The following is a 14,644-nucleotide window of genomic DNA, read 5'->3' as shown; positions in this document are numbered from 1 at the left end:
CACCTCTATTATAACTATATGACAGGCACTTCTATCAAAGCTACAGCTCCTGTGTCTCCCTTAAAGGGGTTGTCCCGCGGCAGCAAGTGGGTCTATACACTTCTGTATGGCCATAATAATGCACTTTGTAATATACATTGTGCATCAATTATGAGCCATACAGAAGTTATAAAAAGTTTTATACTTACCTGCTCCGTTGCTGGCGTCCTTGTCTCCATGGTGCCGACTAATTTTCGCCCTCCGATAGCCAAATTAGCCGCGCTTGCGCAGTCCGGGTCTTCTGCAGTCTTCTATGGAGCCGCTCGTGCAGAATGCAGGCTCCGTGTAGCTCCGCCCCGTCACGTGCCGATTCCAGCCAATCAGGAGGCTGGAATCGGCAATGGACCGCACAGAAGAGCTGCGGTCCACGGAGACAGAGGATCCCGGCGGCCATCTTCAGCGGTAAGTATTGAAGTCACCGGAGCGCGGGGATTCAGGTAAGCGCTCCGGTAAGCTTTCTTTACCTCCCTGCATCGGGGTTGTCTCGCGCCGACCGGGGGAAGGGTTGAAAAAAAAAAAAACCCGTTTCGGCGCGGGACAACCCCTTTAAGGCAGTTTCTGTGGTAGGATTCATGCGACAGCATAATACAGACTGAGAAATTGACTGGTTTCTCACAGCACAACCCCAGGGCTCTGGACGTGTATAAAAGGGTGCAGCAGTATGCATATTATACCAGGTAGGTGCCTCAATCTTGGTATGTGTATGTAAGTAATAACACCATACAGTGTCTTTTTGTTTTTTAAATGGGTATTCTCATCTCAGATTCTTATGGCATATTCACAGGATATTCCATAAAAGTCAGATAGGTGCAGGGGCCACCGCTGGGCTCTGCACCTATCTCCTGTGATGGCTGCCACCGCCCTCGGGCCAGCTGTACGAGATGGTCAGGATCACGGAAATAGCTGAGCGGGCTTTGCTGAACTATTTCGTAACTCCCACAAAAGTCAAGGGAGTTTGACTTTTGTGGGAGTTACGGATATACCATCACTGCAATATTGGGAGCTACACCATTTCCTTAACTCTCAAGTTACAGAAACCGCGTAGCTCTGTGTTATGCTGTTTGCAGAATTCCCATTGACTTCTATGGAAGTTGCAGAAATGGCATAGCCCAGCCGTGCTCAGTAGTTTCTGTAATCCCAGCCGCCTTGTATAGACCGGTGTTCCAATCTCATCCCTGTTGCCATGTTTGACTAAGATAGGAATACCCCTTTAATTTTACATATATTTAAATTTGGCAAATAAAAACTTTATTTCCTAAATGTTTCAGTTTTAGTCTGGAGCACCGTTGTGCCATCTCAACAGTGTGCTGGCGTTACCCCTGCTGGAGACTCCTAATTCGTGTTCCATTTATTGCCCCTGAAAAAAGAACAACAGGAAAGAAATGGCAGTGTAACATTGTCCCATCCATAACTTGTAGAGATGAGCGAGTATACTGGCTAAGGCACATTACCCGAGCGAGTAGTGCCTTAGCTGAGTATCTCCCCGCTCGTCTCTAAAGAGTCGGGGGGCAGGGATCGGCGGGTGAGAGCGAGGAGGAACGGAGGGGGAGATCTCTCCCTCCCTTGCTCCCCGCCGCAACTCACCTGTCACCCCCGCCGGCCCCCGAATCTTTAGAGATGAGCGGGGAGATACTCGGCTAAGGCACTACTCGCTCGGGTAATGTGCCTTAGTGAGTATACTCGCTCATCTCTAATAACTTGTTATCTGGAGCTCTTAGCTTTGCTTGTATTTCATCGCTCACAGAGAATTCTCCGGGGATTGATTTGATTTCTTTTCTTTCAGCTTGTATTCATTTTCATACCAGACAGCGAATAGAACATATACTGATTTGTGGGGGGAAGTACTGGGGGGTAGCTGCTTTCTTGTCATTGATAATGCTTGCAGCCTGCAGTGATTTGGTGGCATACCCCAGGCTGTCCGCCCCAGATCTACAAGGCCGGTTCTCATAGGGACAGGAAGCACGGTCAAGAGACTCGTCTATATTGTAGAAGTAAAAAGTAACACTTAAAGGTATAGAAATGAATGGGAATTTATAATTCTCTGTTACTTTACATACAACGTGGGGGTCAACTAGAAGGACCCCTCATCAGATGCTTTTTATTTATTTATTTTTTTTAATTGATTTAGTTATGAGATCTTAAATACACTCACTTTTTTTTAAAGATCTTATGGAGGTGACGCCTTTTATTGGTCGACCAGAAAAATTATATATAGAACTTTTGAATCTGTTTAGGCCTCTTCATCATGTTGGGGTCAGATTATATCTGAGGAAATGCATAGATACACAACAGATCACAGGTCTGGTGGGCTTCACTTATCAGGCAGGATGAGAAATGGAACAGTGGGAGGAAACGTTCAGCATTTAGAGGGGTATTGCTGCACTTTATTATTATAATTTTTTTTCTATTGATGATGGGTACGGACCCGCCACTTGGTTCCCCGCAATCGTCTGATTTCCTGGTGCCACCGTCTCTGCGATGAGTACAGAAGGTGCTGACCATAGCACAGCAGCCCGAGTTGGCACTGTAGTGCAGCTACCATTGACTTGGAACAGGAGCTGCACCTGTAGTACCAACTTGGGTCACTGCAGTGATGGCAGCACCATGAATTAGCTGGTTGGCGGAGAGTAGAGCAGTGGGTCCCCACCGATCATCTGTTGATAGCCTATTGGTCATCGATAGAAAAAAAGTTCCAGAATACCCCTTTAAATAATGATAAACTAAAGACATAGGACTAATGCACAGTGTAAGATGGAAGTGGGAGAAGTGACGATTACCTAGATCAGGCTGATGGCAGTGAAGTGTGCAGATACTTAGGCATAACACCCGGGGGCTATATTGGGTCCATGTGCTAATGTCTGGAGAGTCCTTATCAGTTTGAATTCCCATATTTGTGTGTCGTTTTTAAAAAGTGCTTTGAGTATTAAGACTTTTTGGTCCATTAACCCCTTGAGTGGCGGGTTTCCTACCACCCTGTCGTGCCCACCAGGGCAGGTTTTTTAAAATGGTCTAATGATTGAATTTCAACTAATTTTGCAGTTGCGTCTCAAGAGCCATAACTTTTTCATTTTTCCATTGACATGGCCATATAAGGGCTTGTTTTTTGCGGGACAAGTTGTGATTTTTTTAAACGGGGGAGGAAAAAAAGAAATGGGGGAAAAAAGAAAAAAAGGGGCCATGTCATTAAGGGGTTAAATAATGTATTAACTTCCTTCTCTGGGTCATTACGATGCATGGATACCACATGTGTGATTGTATTTTTGATTTTTTACAAAGTAAAGGGAGACAAGTGTTTGTTATTTTTTTAATAATGTTTTTACTTTTTTTTTTTTTTTTTTTAATTTTTAATTTATTTTTGTCCCGTTAGGGGACTTCCACAGGGGACCCATCAGGACCTCCTGATCACATTCCGGGGGTCCGATGGTGACAGCCCTTTACATGCTGCAGTGACAGCCCTTTACATGCTGCAGTCACATAGACTGCAGCATGTAAAGGGTTAACACAGCAGAGATCGGAGGTTTTCTCTGATCCCTGCTGTAAGAGCTGGTACCTAGCTGTCCTCTGACAGCTAACAACCAGCTCTTCCTGCCACAGAGACCATCGGCTTGCTTCTGACAAGCCGATGGTCTCTATGGCAACCTGTAAACAAACCAGTGCAGGAGATTGCTGGCATATCGGCAATATCTTCTGCTGGTTTTTCAAAGCCCTTGCTTTGTTCTCTGTGGGTCTGTGCAGGCAGAGCACACTGTCACAGCTTGTGGCATTGTGCTCTGCAGCTCCCCATAGTGATACATAGCCCGGAAATCTTCCGGGCTATGTTGCTATGAGCAGTGGAGCTCGTCCCGGAAAATTTCCGGGCGTGCCACTCAAGGGGTTAAACTGTGATCCTGTCCAGAGAAATAGTTCCCCACAGGTGTATCCAGTATGGATTCCGTCCGGGCGTCTTGTACACCACATTGGAGGATGTGCAGGGAAGCCATCAGTAAGTCTATAGTTCTGTTGTGTGTTGGGTATCACAGATGCAGGCAAGTATGAGAACTCAAACTGGTGAGAACTTTCCAGACAGTTGAATATGACCACAGGGTTTATGTCTCACTACCTGGACACTGCACAGTTCACACCCATCAGCCTGATCCGTAGGTTCCTCACCTGCCTTTTTTTTCTTGTTCTACATGCAGTATTGATTTATTTAGTATTTCATTAATAAACCTTTCCACTGACATCAATAGAAAAAAAACAAGTTCCTGCATACCTTGTGTATCTGGCTTATATCTGGTGGGGGTTGTAGAACACAATTTTCTGCTGAATGCACTTGCGCAAATCACTATGTGCTTATATGGATGAACCTTTTAACCTACAACCAGTCCCCTCCCTCTGTAGATACATAAGTGACATGTAAATGGATTTTGTTTTCCACTAAATGTTGTATAATCGTCCCACAGCTTGTTTCCTCCGATGCCAGGAGCGCAAAGTTCATTACAGTGGAACGGACTGAAGTTTGAAGATGTGCCGATCGTCCATATTAAGGCCACGTATAACAAGTAAGTCAAGTATTAATGCAATTTAGTAGTGCTGTCCCTTAATGCTATGAACTTGGAGAAGTGGCCAGAGCTTCTGGAAAGGAAGAACCATGAGAGATTGGAGACGAAGGGTGCTGCCATCCTAGTGACACTGCAAAGCCAGCAGGCTAGACTGGTGCCAGCTGCATGGAAGAGAGGGGCAAAGTACTAGGATCTTGGCGCGAAGCACGAAGTTGTAGTAGACATGAAAATGGTGAAGAACTTTATTAGATGCCAGCACATGATGAGTTTCGAGGCAACACAGCCTCTTTTTCAACAGCAGGACTATATAGTATACATAAAATAAGTGAAATAGTAAGTCATGGGACAAAACACACAGAAGGTAAAATAAAGATACAAACAATGAAATTAAGATCCAAATTCACTATACGTGGCATTTAATGTCACATTAAAGGGGTTGTCCCGCGAAAGCAAGTGGGGGGTATACACTTCTGTATGGCCATATTAATGCACTTTGTAATGTACATCGTGCATTAATTATGAGCCATACAGAAGTTATTCACTTACCTGTTCCGTTGCTAGCGTCCTCGTCTCCATGGTGCCGTCTAATCTTCAGCGTCTAATCGCCCGATTAGACGCGCTTGCGCAGTCCGGTCTTCTCCCTTCTGAATGGGGCCGCTCGTGCCAGAGAGCGGCTCCTTGTAGCTCCGCCCCGTCACGTGTGCCGATTCCAGCCAATCAGGAGGCTGGAATCGGCAATGGACTGCACAGAAGCCCTGCGGTCCACCGAGGGTGAAGATCCCGGCGGCCATCTTCACAAGGTAAGTCAGAAGTCACCGGAGCGCGGGGATTCGGGTAAGTACTGGACGGTTTGGTTTTTTTATGCCTGCATCAGGTTTGTCTCGCGCCGAACGGGGGGGCTATTGAAAAAAAAAAAAAACAGTTTCGGCGCGGGACAACCCTTTTAAGAAAAAGTCATGCTTGAATACATTTTCAATGTTTGAGCATGCAGATGGGTTTGAATTGAATTTCAATATTTCCCAATAAAGGTGACACAAAACACCCAAACTTATCATGCATGGGCATAATGCCTGAGTAAAGTTCCCCATTTAAAAAATGTATACTTTTAAATTGAGGTGGAACACCTCAAAATCTAAAAAATAATAAAACTGTATATCAAAAGCACTGCATAATGTTAAAAAGTTATTTGCATTAGAAGCCTAAAAAAAGTTTATGACTTACATTTATCCCTGAAGTAATTTCAGGATGTCAAATGGGATGATGTGCAATAAAGTCAGGGACCTGGTGTTACCGGTGTTTGTGGTAATGTTAGTAAGTACTAGTGTAAGAAGTACAATCGTAAGTAAGTCAATAAACGCACACAGTGTACTTGTACTTGCTATTAGTATTCAGCTGAAGGACAGTCATCAGGCGGTAGCTTCAAAAATACAGCTTCTTGGTGGAGACCTCTAGTATAAATGCAGCTAAATGGTCAGCCGACTGACATCTGTGACGCAGCACTGCGCAGGCGTTCTCGCTCACGGCTCAGCGCTCAGAGAGATAGTGATGATGGGGCGGGATAGCATGGCACACGCCCTCCCGCCTCACCCTGTATCCATGCACTTAGAACTATGCTCAAAATCGCTCTCGCAAAAGAGATTATTTGCAGGAGTGGCTGAGAAACTACAAAGGCGAGCACAAATTAAAAAAATCAGTGCCACATAGCCCTGCCATTGGGGCCAGATGACCTCCTCCCCTCCGAGCCACTATAATGCAGCTTCATTCACTCTGTCATTGCTTAGGTTGCGGCTTCTGAAAAGAGGATGGGTTTTTTTTTTGTTGTTTTTTAGCAAATAAAATTGAATCTATTTAACCTCTTGACAACATAATCCCAACTTGTATATAAAACCCTAAAAGGGACAAAATCCTACATCTATAACAAAGCAGGAAACAATAGCACCTTTTAAAAGGCATATAACCATAGGAAGGATGGTAAACCTGAAATGGTAAACCTGAAGACCATTTAACCCCTTGAGTGGCAGGTTTCCTACCACCCTGTCAGACCCACCAGGGCAGGTTTTTTAAATGGTCTAATCATTGAATTTCAACTAGTTTTGCAGTTGCGTCCCAAGAGCCATAACTTTTTCATTTTTCCATTGATACGGCCATATAAGGGCTTGTTTTTTGCGGGACAAGTTGTGATTTTTTTTAAACAGGGGGAGGAAAAAAAGAAATGGGGGGGGGGGGGGAAGAAAAAAAGGGGCCATGTCATTAAGGGGTTAAATAATGTATTAGCTTCCTTCTCTGGGTCATTACGACGCACACGGATACCACATGTGTGATTTTATTTTTGATTTTTTTTTTTACAAAGTAAAGGGAGACAAGTGTTTTTATAATTTTTTGAATAATTTTTAAACTTTTTTTTTTTTTTTTTTTTTTTTAATTTAAATTTTTTTTTTGGTCCCTTTAGGGAACTTCCACAGGGACCCATCAGGACCCCCTGATCACATTCCAGGGGTCCGATGGTGACAGTCCCTTACATGCTGCAGTGACAGCCCTTTACATGCTGCAGTCACATAGACTGCAGCATGTAAAGGGTTAACACAGCAGAGATCGGAGGTTTTCTCTGATCTCTGCTGTAAGAGCAGGTACCTAGCTGTCCTCTCACAGCCAAGCACCAAGCTCTCCCTGCCACAGAGACCATCGGCTTGCTTCTGACAAGCCAATGGTCTCTATGGCAACCTGTAAACAAAGCAGGAGACTTAGAAGCAGGAGATTGCCGGCAGATCGGCAATATCTTCTGCTGGTTTTTCAAAGCCCTTGCTTTGTTCTCTGTGGGTCTGTTCAGGCAGAGCACAGTGTCACAGCTTGTGGCATTATGCTCTGCAGCTCCCATAGTGATACATAGCCCGGAAATCTTCCGGGCTATGTTGCTATGAGCAGTGGAGCTCGTCCCGGAAAATTCCTGGGCGTGCCACTCAAGGGGTTAAGAGGTCATCGGGCAAAATGTGTTCAATTTAAAAATCCAATCCATTTCTTGGCATTTCAGTATTCCGACGCGGTTATCGCTATTTACTGGAATGTGTTCAGTCGGTGCAGTTGTGCCCATTGGCTGCGTGGCGTAAGACACTGTATTTGGGGAAGCCGTTGGTCATATCACTCCATGCTTATTAACACTATTTCATGGCACTTGTAGAGTTCAGCCCACGGACCGCGGTTTGCAGCTGCACTCCATTAGATGAATAACGGAAGCATTTGAACAATTCATGAAGAGTTTCTATGAAATAATTCCCCTGTGGAATGACTCCTAAATGTGTTTGTTTCGTGTGTGTGACGCTCGGGCAACGTGTCAATTTTATGTGACTGGACTTGTAGGAAGCCGGAGTACACGGGAGAAGATCTGGTGATGACTCTTCTTCATTTACTTTGTGTGAACATATTTTATAAATATATAGATTTTATTTTAGTTTTGATTTTTATAAATCATTTTTTTTTCTTATTTACCAAAACAAACCTCCACACAAGAAATCAAAATGGCAGTTTCATGTCTAAGGCCTCATGTCCACTAGGAAATTCAGGCCCGCGCGGATTCTTCATGCAGAATCCTGCAGCGGGTCCCTCCTTTCCCGCGGACATGAGGTCTGAAAATTGTTTTTTGTTACTTGTCCGGATGCAACAGATCTTCCCTCCGTCGCAACAGAATCTTCTTTCTTCGGCCCGGTAGCTGTGGGTGTGCCGCGGATACGGACGGCTTCCATAGACTTCTATGGAAGCCTGTGGGAGACCCGCAAAAAATGGAGCATGCTGCAGGTGATTTCTCGCACGTGCGATCCGCGCGGCAGGGAAAAAGGATATCCGCAGGTATTTACTTACCTGCGGGTATCCAATGCATCCCTATGGTCGCGGAAAACACGTGCAGGACACCAGCATGGATTTTTTAATTATAATTGTCCAGTGGACATGAGGCCTAATGCTGCCTGTCCACGGGGGATAATCTGCTTGCGATAAATCGCCCGCGGATCACGCCCATAGGATTACTATGGAAAGCGCAGCGCCGGCGTCCACGAGCGGAGAATCATAGCAATTCTACACTCGCAGGATTTAAATCGCGGCATGCTGTGATTGCCGCGATTCTCCGCAGTAAGCCTATCCATTTGATAGGCTCATCTTGGAGACCTGTCAGTGCCCAACCCGCTATTGGAAGAAGCAGCCAAATCATGAATTGTGTAATAAGTCCACAGACTCCTGCTAGAGCCACTGCTTGTTAGCATCGGAATACTCTGGTACATGGAATAGTGAGGTCCTAAATGAGTGACCACCACCCCAACTGCCCCAATAGCACATATCATCCAGTCAAGGGGGTACAACTCTTTACTGCTGCAGAGTACTAAATGTAGGTTTAATTCTGCATATGGCCCAATGTCCATGGGTGGATTTGATTTGCGGAAGATCCGCAGTTCAAGCCGCCCATAGTGAAGCATGGGTATCCGCACTTCAATTTACACATGTAACTGTTTTCCAGGTTCCACATGCGGCGAAAAAAATCGCAGCATGCTCCATTTTAGTGCGGCTCCCGCACAGATGGCTTCCATTTAAGTTAATGAAAGCCATCCGATTTGCGGCCCATCTGCAGGGAAAGCAGGAGTTTGAGAAAAAAAAAAAGTACAGTGCATGTGCGCCGGCCAGCACATCCGCAGTACAGAAAAAAGAAAACCCGGACAGGTACGCAGGGTCTCTGGCCGCGGACAGAGTCGGAATCCGCTGTTGGCTCCTGCATGCTGAATCCGACCCACATGTAGACATGAGGCCTAAACCTGAATTCCTTAAACATGTTATCCCACCAAAAACCTCTATTGCCTATCTACATGTTAGATGGTAACCATCTTGGGATCCAACTGCTGGGATAACCCCTTTTGATGTGTACTTGCTATCCATATCGCCTCCTATTACAAAGGTGACCTTTCTAATAATAAGCTTGCAGGACTGGAGGGAATTCCAGCGTCCTCACCATTGTCTTGTCTTCGCTCTCCTTGAATACCCACTTGCATTTTGCACGGCAATGAACTAGAACTCTTATTTTTGGCAATGGTTATTACCAAGAATTCTATGTTACAAAGAATCTGACTTGTGGAAAGTTCGTTACTTCTTGTGCCAGTCGTGGTTTTAATTGAGACCTTAGTATGGAGACTTGAAAGTTTGTAGGGAAGGGAAATCTCTTCATGTGATATGTTCTCGTCACATGGTCAAGATGATGGGATATGGGGGTGTTGTAAGTCATCGGTCTCCTACCGCGCTCTCGGATCCGTCCTTCTGGACCAGTGCACCCAGTGCCCGTTAAGTGAAAGCTGCCTAATGAACAGCAATCGATACGGTTAGAATTGCAAGTGTCTGTAATACGTGTAATCCTGCTGGAGAGGAATGGGGAACAGGCTGCCCCCCTGCGAGCCGCACACCGAGCCTTGTCTGCTGGAATAACAAAGTGTTTAATTGAAGTGGAAGACAAAACAATGGGACTCTTCTGAGAAAAGCAACGCGAGCCACCGCTTTATTGTATTACATTCATTCATCGCCTACCTACTGCTGAAATGCACAAACATAGCGACTGACTTTGTGCTTCATACAGCAGTATTAACATATATTCAATTCTAATTAACCCCTTAAGGATCCGTGTTTCTCTTGTGAAGGACCAGACACTTTAGGGCTCATGTCCACGGGGAAAATATGATTTAGGATCCGCAGCGGATCTCCCGCACGCGGATCCGCATCCCATAGGGATGCATTGACCACCCGCGGGTACATAAATACCCGCGGATCGTCAATAAAAGTGATTTTAAAAAAAATGGAGCATGAAAAAATCTGGACCATGCTCCATTTTCATGCGGGTCTCCCGCGGGGACGGCTCCCGCGGGCTTCTATTGAAGCCTATGGAAGCCGTCCGGATCCGCGGGAGACCTAAAATAGGAATTTAAAGCATTTACTCACCCGCAGCGGGCCGCGAAGCTCTGCTCTTCCTCACGGCCGCATCTCCCTTGCTTCGGCTCGGCGGATGTGCCCGGCGCATGCGCGCGGCACGTCGACGACGTGCCGGCGACGTGTCGCCGGCGTCAGGAATTCATCCGCCGGCCGAAAATGAAGATCCGGCCGTGAGGAACAGCTGACCTTCCCCGCCCGCGCCGGATAGGTAAATGCTTTTAAATTGCTATTTTCGGCGCTCATGTCCACGGGGCAGGAGGGACCCGCTGCAGATTCTCCATTGAGAATCTGCAGCGGATCTGATTTTCCCCGTGGACATGAGGCCTTAGCCATTTTACACATAAAATGGGTTTATGGCCCTGTTTTTTGCTTTCCCCCTTTTTTTTTTTTTTTTTTTTTTTTTTATTAAATCCTTTTTTTTTCCCTGCTGAAATTTGTTTTCTCTTTTTATTGGAGGTACTGCATACAAAAAGGTAAAAAAAAATTAAGATTGTATACGTTATTTTCAAAATTGGTATATTAGCGCTAAAAAAGTTAAGGAATGGCTTCCCCATTTTGTTTTGGACATTTGATATATCATTTGTATAGCCTTGGATTACAGGGTGGCTATAGTGACCTTTTAGGTTGGTGTAGGAGGTGGATCACATTGTATTTTTTTTAACATCTCTGCCCCCATGATGTTATATAAGACCTTTGTGGGACATTCGCACTGTCATTTATTTATTTAGCCCTAGCAGCTCCAGGTACAGGGAAAAACCTACCCCGTAGTAACCGTAGCTGCTGCCAGGGCTGATCAGTGTCTGTTAAGAGCCAGGAACAATGGCAGAAACAGCATTGCCTTTTCCACTCTTCTCCGCATAGCTCTTATTAAGCACTATGTAGCCTGAAGGTTAAAAGCCACAGATACTTTGGTTAGATAACAAACCTATATAAACTGTATTATGGTAAAATAATTATTTTTTTTTACTAATTGTAAGCACATATAACTTTTTTTTAAAATTAAAGTTATAAGTGTAAAAAGTAAAGTCTGTTGTAAAAGTCACAGCTGTTGTACTAACCAGAATGGAGGAACTGGATAATGGGGCTGAGCTGCAATAACAGATGTAGCTCCTGTACAAGACTTGCTGTTCATGGAAGAAACCACATTGGGGTTCTTCGCTTATATCAGTCTCTTAAGAAAGCGTGAAGATAACTAATATGGCTACTTTTGGCTTTCCTGCAGCACTTTATGGGAGCGGCCAGCACCTTACTGGGTTAGTGGTCCAGTTTATGCAGAACTGTGGTGTGATAAAGATGTAGCAACAGTGGTTGCACATGCGTGATGATATACATGTGCTTCCGGTTCCTTAATACCGTCTACTTTTATATGTTACAGCACACACATCCATATCAGTCAGCCCAACAACACGTATATAACTCGCACATCCTGTGGGGCAGAGGGCTTTAAAAATACCAAGAAGAGCACCTCTGTAGCTGCTCAGACAACCGGGATTTCAGCAGCAACTGTAAGTAGAAAAGAAAGTGTGTGTGTGTATAATTAATAAATAAATAAATATATATATATATATATAGAATGTGACTTTAATAGACATACCATATCTTAGGTGACCCGTAGAATCCAGGGATGTAAGTTATTCCCCGTCATTCCCCTAGTGCTAAAAAGCCACGCTGCCAAGTAGTCCGCTCCTATATAAAATTAGAACCATTAGATAACTTAGCTGCTCCACACGGCGTCTTTCAGCGCCCACATCGGGGGAACAACTGGGGAGGTAAGGATAAAACTTTAAATCCCCAACTCCATGCATCCCCTAGTTTCAGCCGTAAGCTTAGTTTATAGGGCTAAAAGCAGGGGACGGATTCCCTTTAAGGGGACACTAACCTCCCTGTATAGAACTACACACTACTTATTTATTTTATTTAAGGGCTCTTCCTCAGTTCAATAAAATTAGTAATTAAAGATGTTCGTCCCGGCTGTAAATTCTTAGTATTGGTGGACAAATGCTGAATATACTAGTAGTGAAGAGCACAATACGCAGATTATCATCGCTGGGATTCTTCTTGCGTTGGGGTTTTGGGAAAAGAGATGCCAGTGCTGCAACATCCACTAGGTGGCAGCCCGCACCCAAGGTTGTCAGCCACGAAATCCTAGTATACCATCTCGTGTTTTTTCTTTCTTCCCGCCGAGATTTCCCAGCGTGATTAGCCGTACAGACAGGTCACAATGTTTCACTTCACAAAATAAAACTAATTAGGACAAACCTGTGAAATGATAAACCCATCAGAGTTTTGTGTGCACCGTTACATAAAAGGCCTCCATAACCCGCGTGCTCATTGTTACTGAAGTGATGATTTCATGTTGCCCATGGTACAGCCTCAGAAAGTTTTCCAACAGTACTAATCAATAGTCTTCTCACATACAAAGAAATAAGCGAATATGACGGTGAGATTGGCGCAGTCTGTCAAATAGCTCATAGCCGGAATCTGTGCTGTTTTTACTCTGTTTACAACCGTGTAGCGTGGCATAGTGTCTGCACTCTGTGGCCGTTGGCTCTAAAGGGACAATCGCAGGCTGGAGATTCTGCACCACAAATCTGCATCAATTTGGCGTACACTACAAGTGGATGGCGTCTTCACAACATCATCGTCACGTCGTAGAAGAAACTTAGCATGAAAATGAGTGTTCAATACCATTCATAGCATGCTATGGAAAAGTGACTCTTCCTGCACATGAGCAGAAACCAATCGCAGTTTCTGCTTGCGGAGGAAAAAAATCGCAGCATGATCCATTTTTGCGTGGATTCCGCATGGACTGCTTCCATTGCAGTCAGTGGAAGCCATGCAATCTGCGGCCCCATTGCATAAATGCGGATTCCGTGTCAGCCCTAGGCGAAAAGAAAGCAGGTACGTGCAGACGCCGCTGATGCCAGGGCTGATGCGCATGCGGAATCCGACCCATCCATGTGTGGTGGCCTTACTCTAAGGCAACTTTCACACATCCGTATTTGTGAGCCAAAATAACCTGCTGAAAGAAAGTGTAATGGAAAGGTTTGCATCTCTGCCGTATTTTGAACCCACTTCTGGTTTTGGCTTACCAATACTGATGTCTGAATAGGACCTCAAAGAAAAGCATTTTATTGCCACCTAGAGATGAGTTAGAAGAGATTTAGAAGCTTTGCCAGATCCATTTTTCTTCAGTGATGCCTTTTTGGTGCTGCAGGGCGTATCAAGGTGACCCTAAACCAATCAAGCCCACGGCCCTGCAAAGTACTAAGTGAAGATGGGTCCCATAATGTGAATTAAAGGGAATGGATCATTTTCTGATGAGACATCGTAGAAATGTATATAATTTTTGCAGGGGGGAAAAAAAAATCTATATAAATCCTATCAACTGGCAGCTTGCACACGGCCAATAAGCATAATAGTCTGAGACTTTAATCTGTAGTGTGAACGTCTTAGCAGTCTCCTCATTATCCCCACAGGCAAGATTGCAATGAAAGGTAAAGACCCTTTTACACGCAAAGATAATCTTTCAAACGATTGAAAGATTTAGCGATCCATTTGCATAAAGTGTTAATGGCCATTATGGCCATCATTTGCATGTAGAAGGACCTCTAGGAGTTATTTGCAGAGCCCAGTGTGTTCACATACACTCCCAGTTGTGCAAACAGTTGCATTGTTCTCCTCATGGCTGCTGGCAGATTGCATTGTTCTCTTCACGGCTCCCATCGGATTACTGCATGTTCTCTTCACAGCTAGTGTAAATATGCTGCGGGGAGAACATCCTGCAGTCTTTAAAAGATGAGCAAAATGCATTAAAATGGAATATATTTGCTCAGTCTTCAAGCTGCTGAACGATGGACTTTAGGTGAACTAAAATCCATCGTTCAAAGAAAAAGTGCACGATTCCTGCGTTTACATGTAACGATTATCGCTCGTTTTCGGCCGCTTGTACTAATTTTGAGCGATAATCGTTGCGTGTAAAAGGGCCTCAACACAATAAAGTGGATAACTTACATCTGCATTTCACAATAGGTGATGGTTCCCCTCCCGGCACAATGACCTCTGCACTTGTTAAAGAACAAGCCCACAATGGTCTCCCATAGAAATCAATG

At 44.7% G+C, this 14,644-nt stretch overlaps 1 protein-coding gene across 1 annotated transcript in view; it reads left to right on the top strand.

Moving 5' to 3' along the window:
• Positions 1-14,644, top strand: part of MRPS11 (mitochondrial ribosomal protein S11) — a 42,309-nt gene that overhangs the window by 5,855 nt on the left and 21,810 nt on the right. Inside the window, exons 4-5 of the mRNA XM_066592817.1 lie at positions 4,482-4,580; positions 11,908-12,037. Coding sequence (XP_066448914.1) covers positions 4,482-4,580; positions 11,908-12,037 — 229 coding nt within the window. The remainder of the gene's footprint in view (positions 1-4,481; positions 4,581-11,907; positions 12,038-14,644) is intronic.

Source organism: Eleutherodactylus coqui, chromosome 2 (genome assembly GCF_035609145.1).
Source record: "Eleutherodactylus coqui strain aEleCoq1 chromosome 2, aEleCoq1.hap1, whole genome shotgun sequence".
In the NCBI taxonomy this organism is placed as follows: domain Eukaryota; kingdom Metazoa; phylum Chordata; class Amphibia; order Anura; family Eleutherodactylidae; genus Eleutherodactylus; species Eleutherodactylus coqui.
Note: the sequence above shows the minus strand (reverse complement) of the source record. Positions and strands in the feature narration are given on the sequence as shown.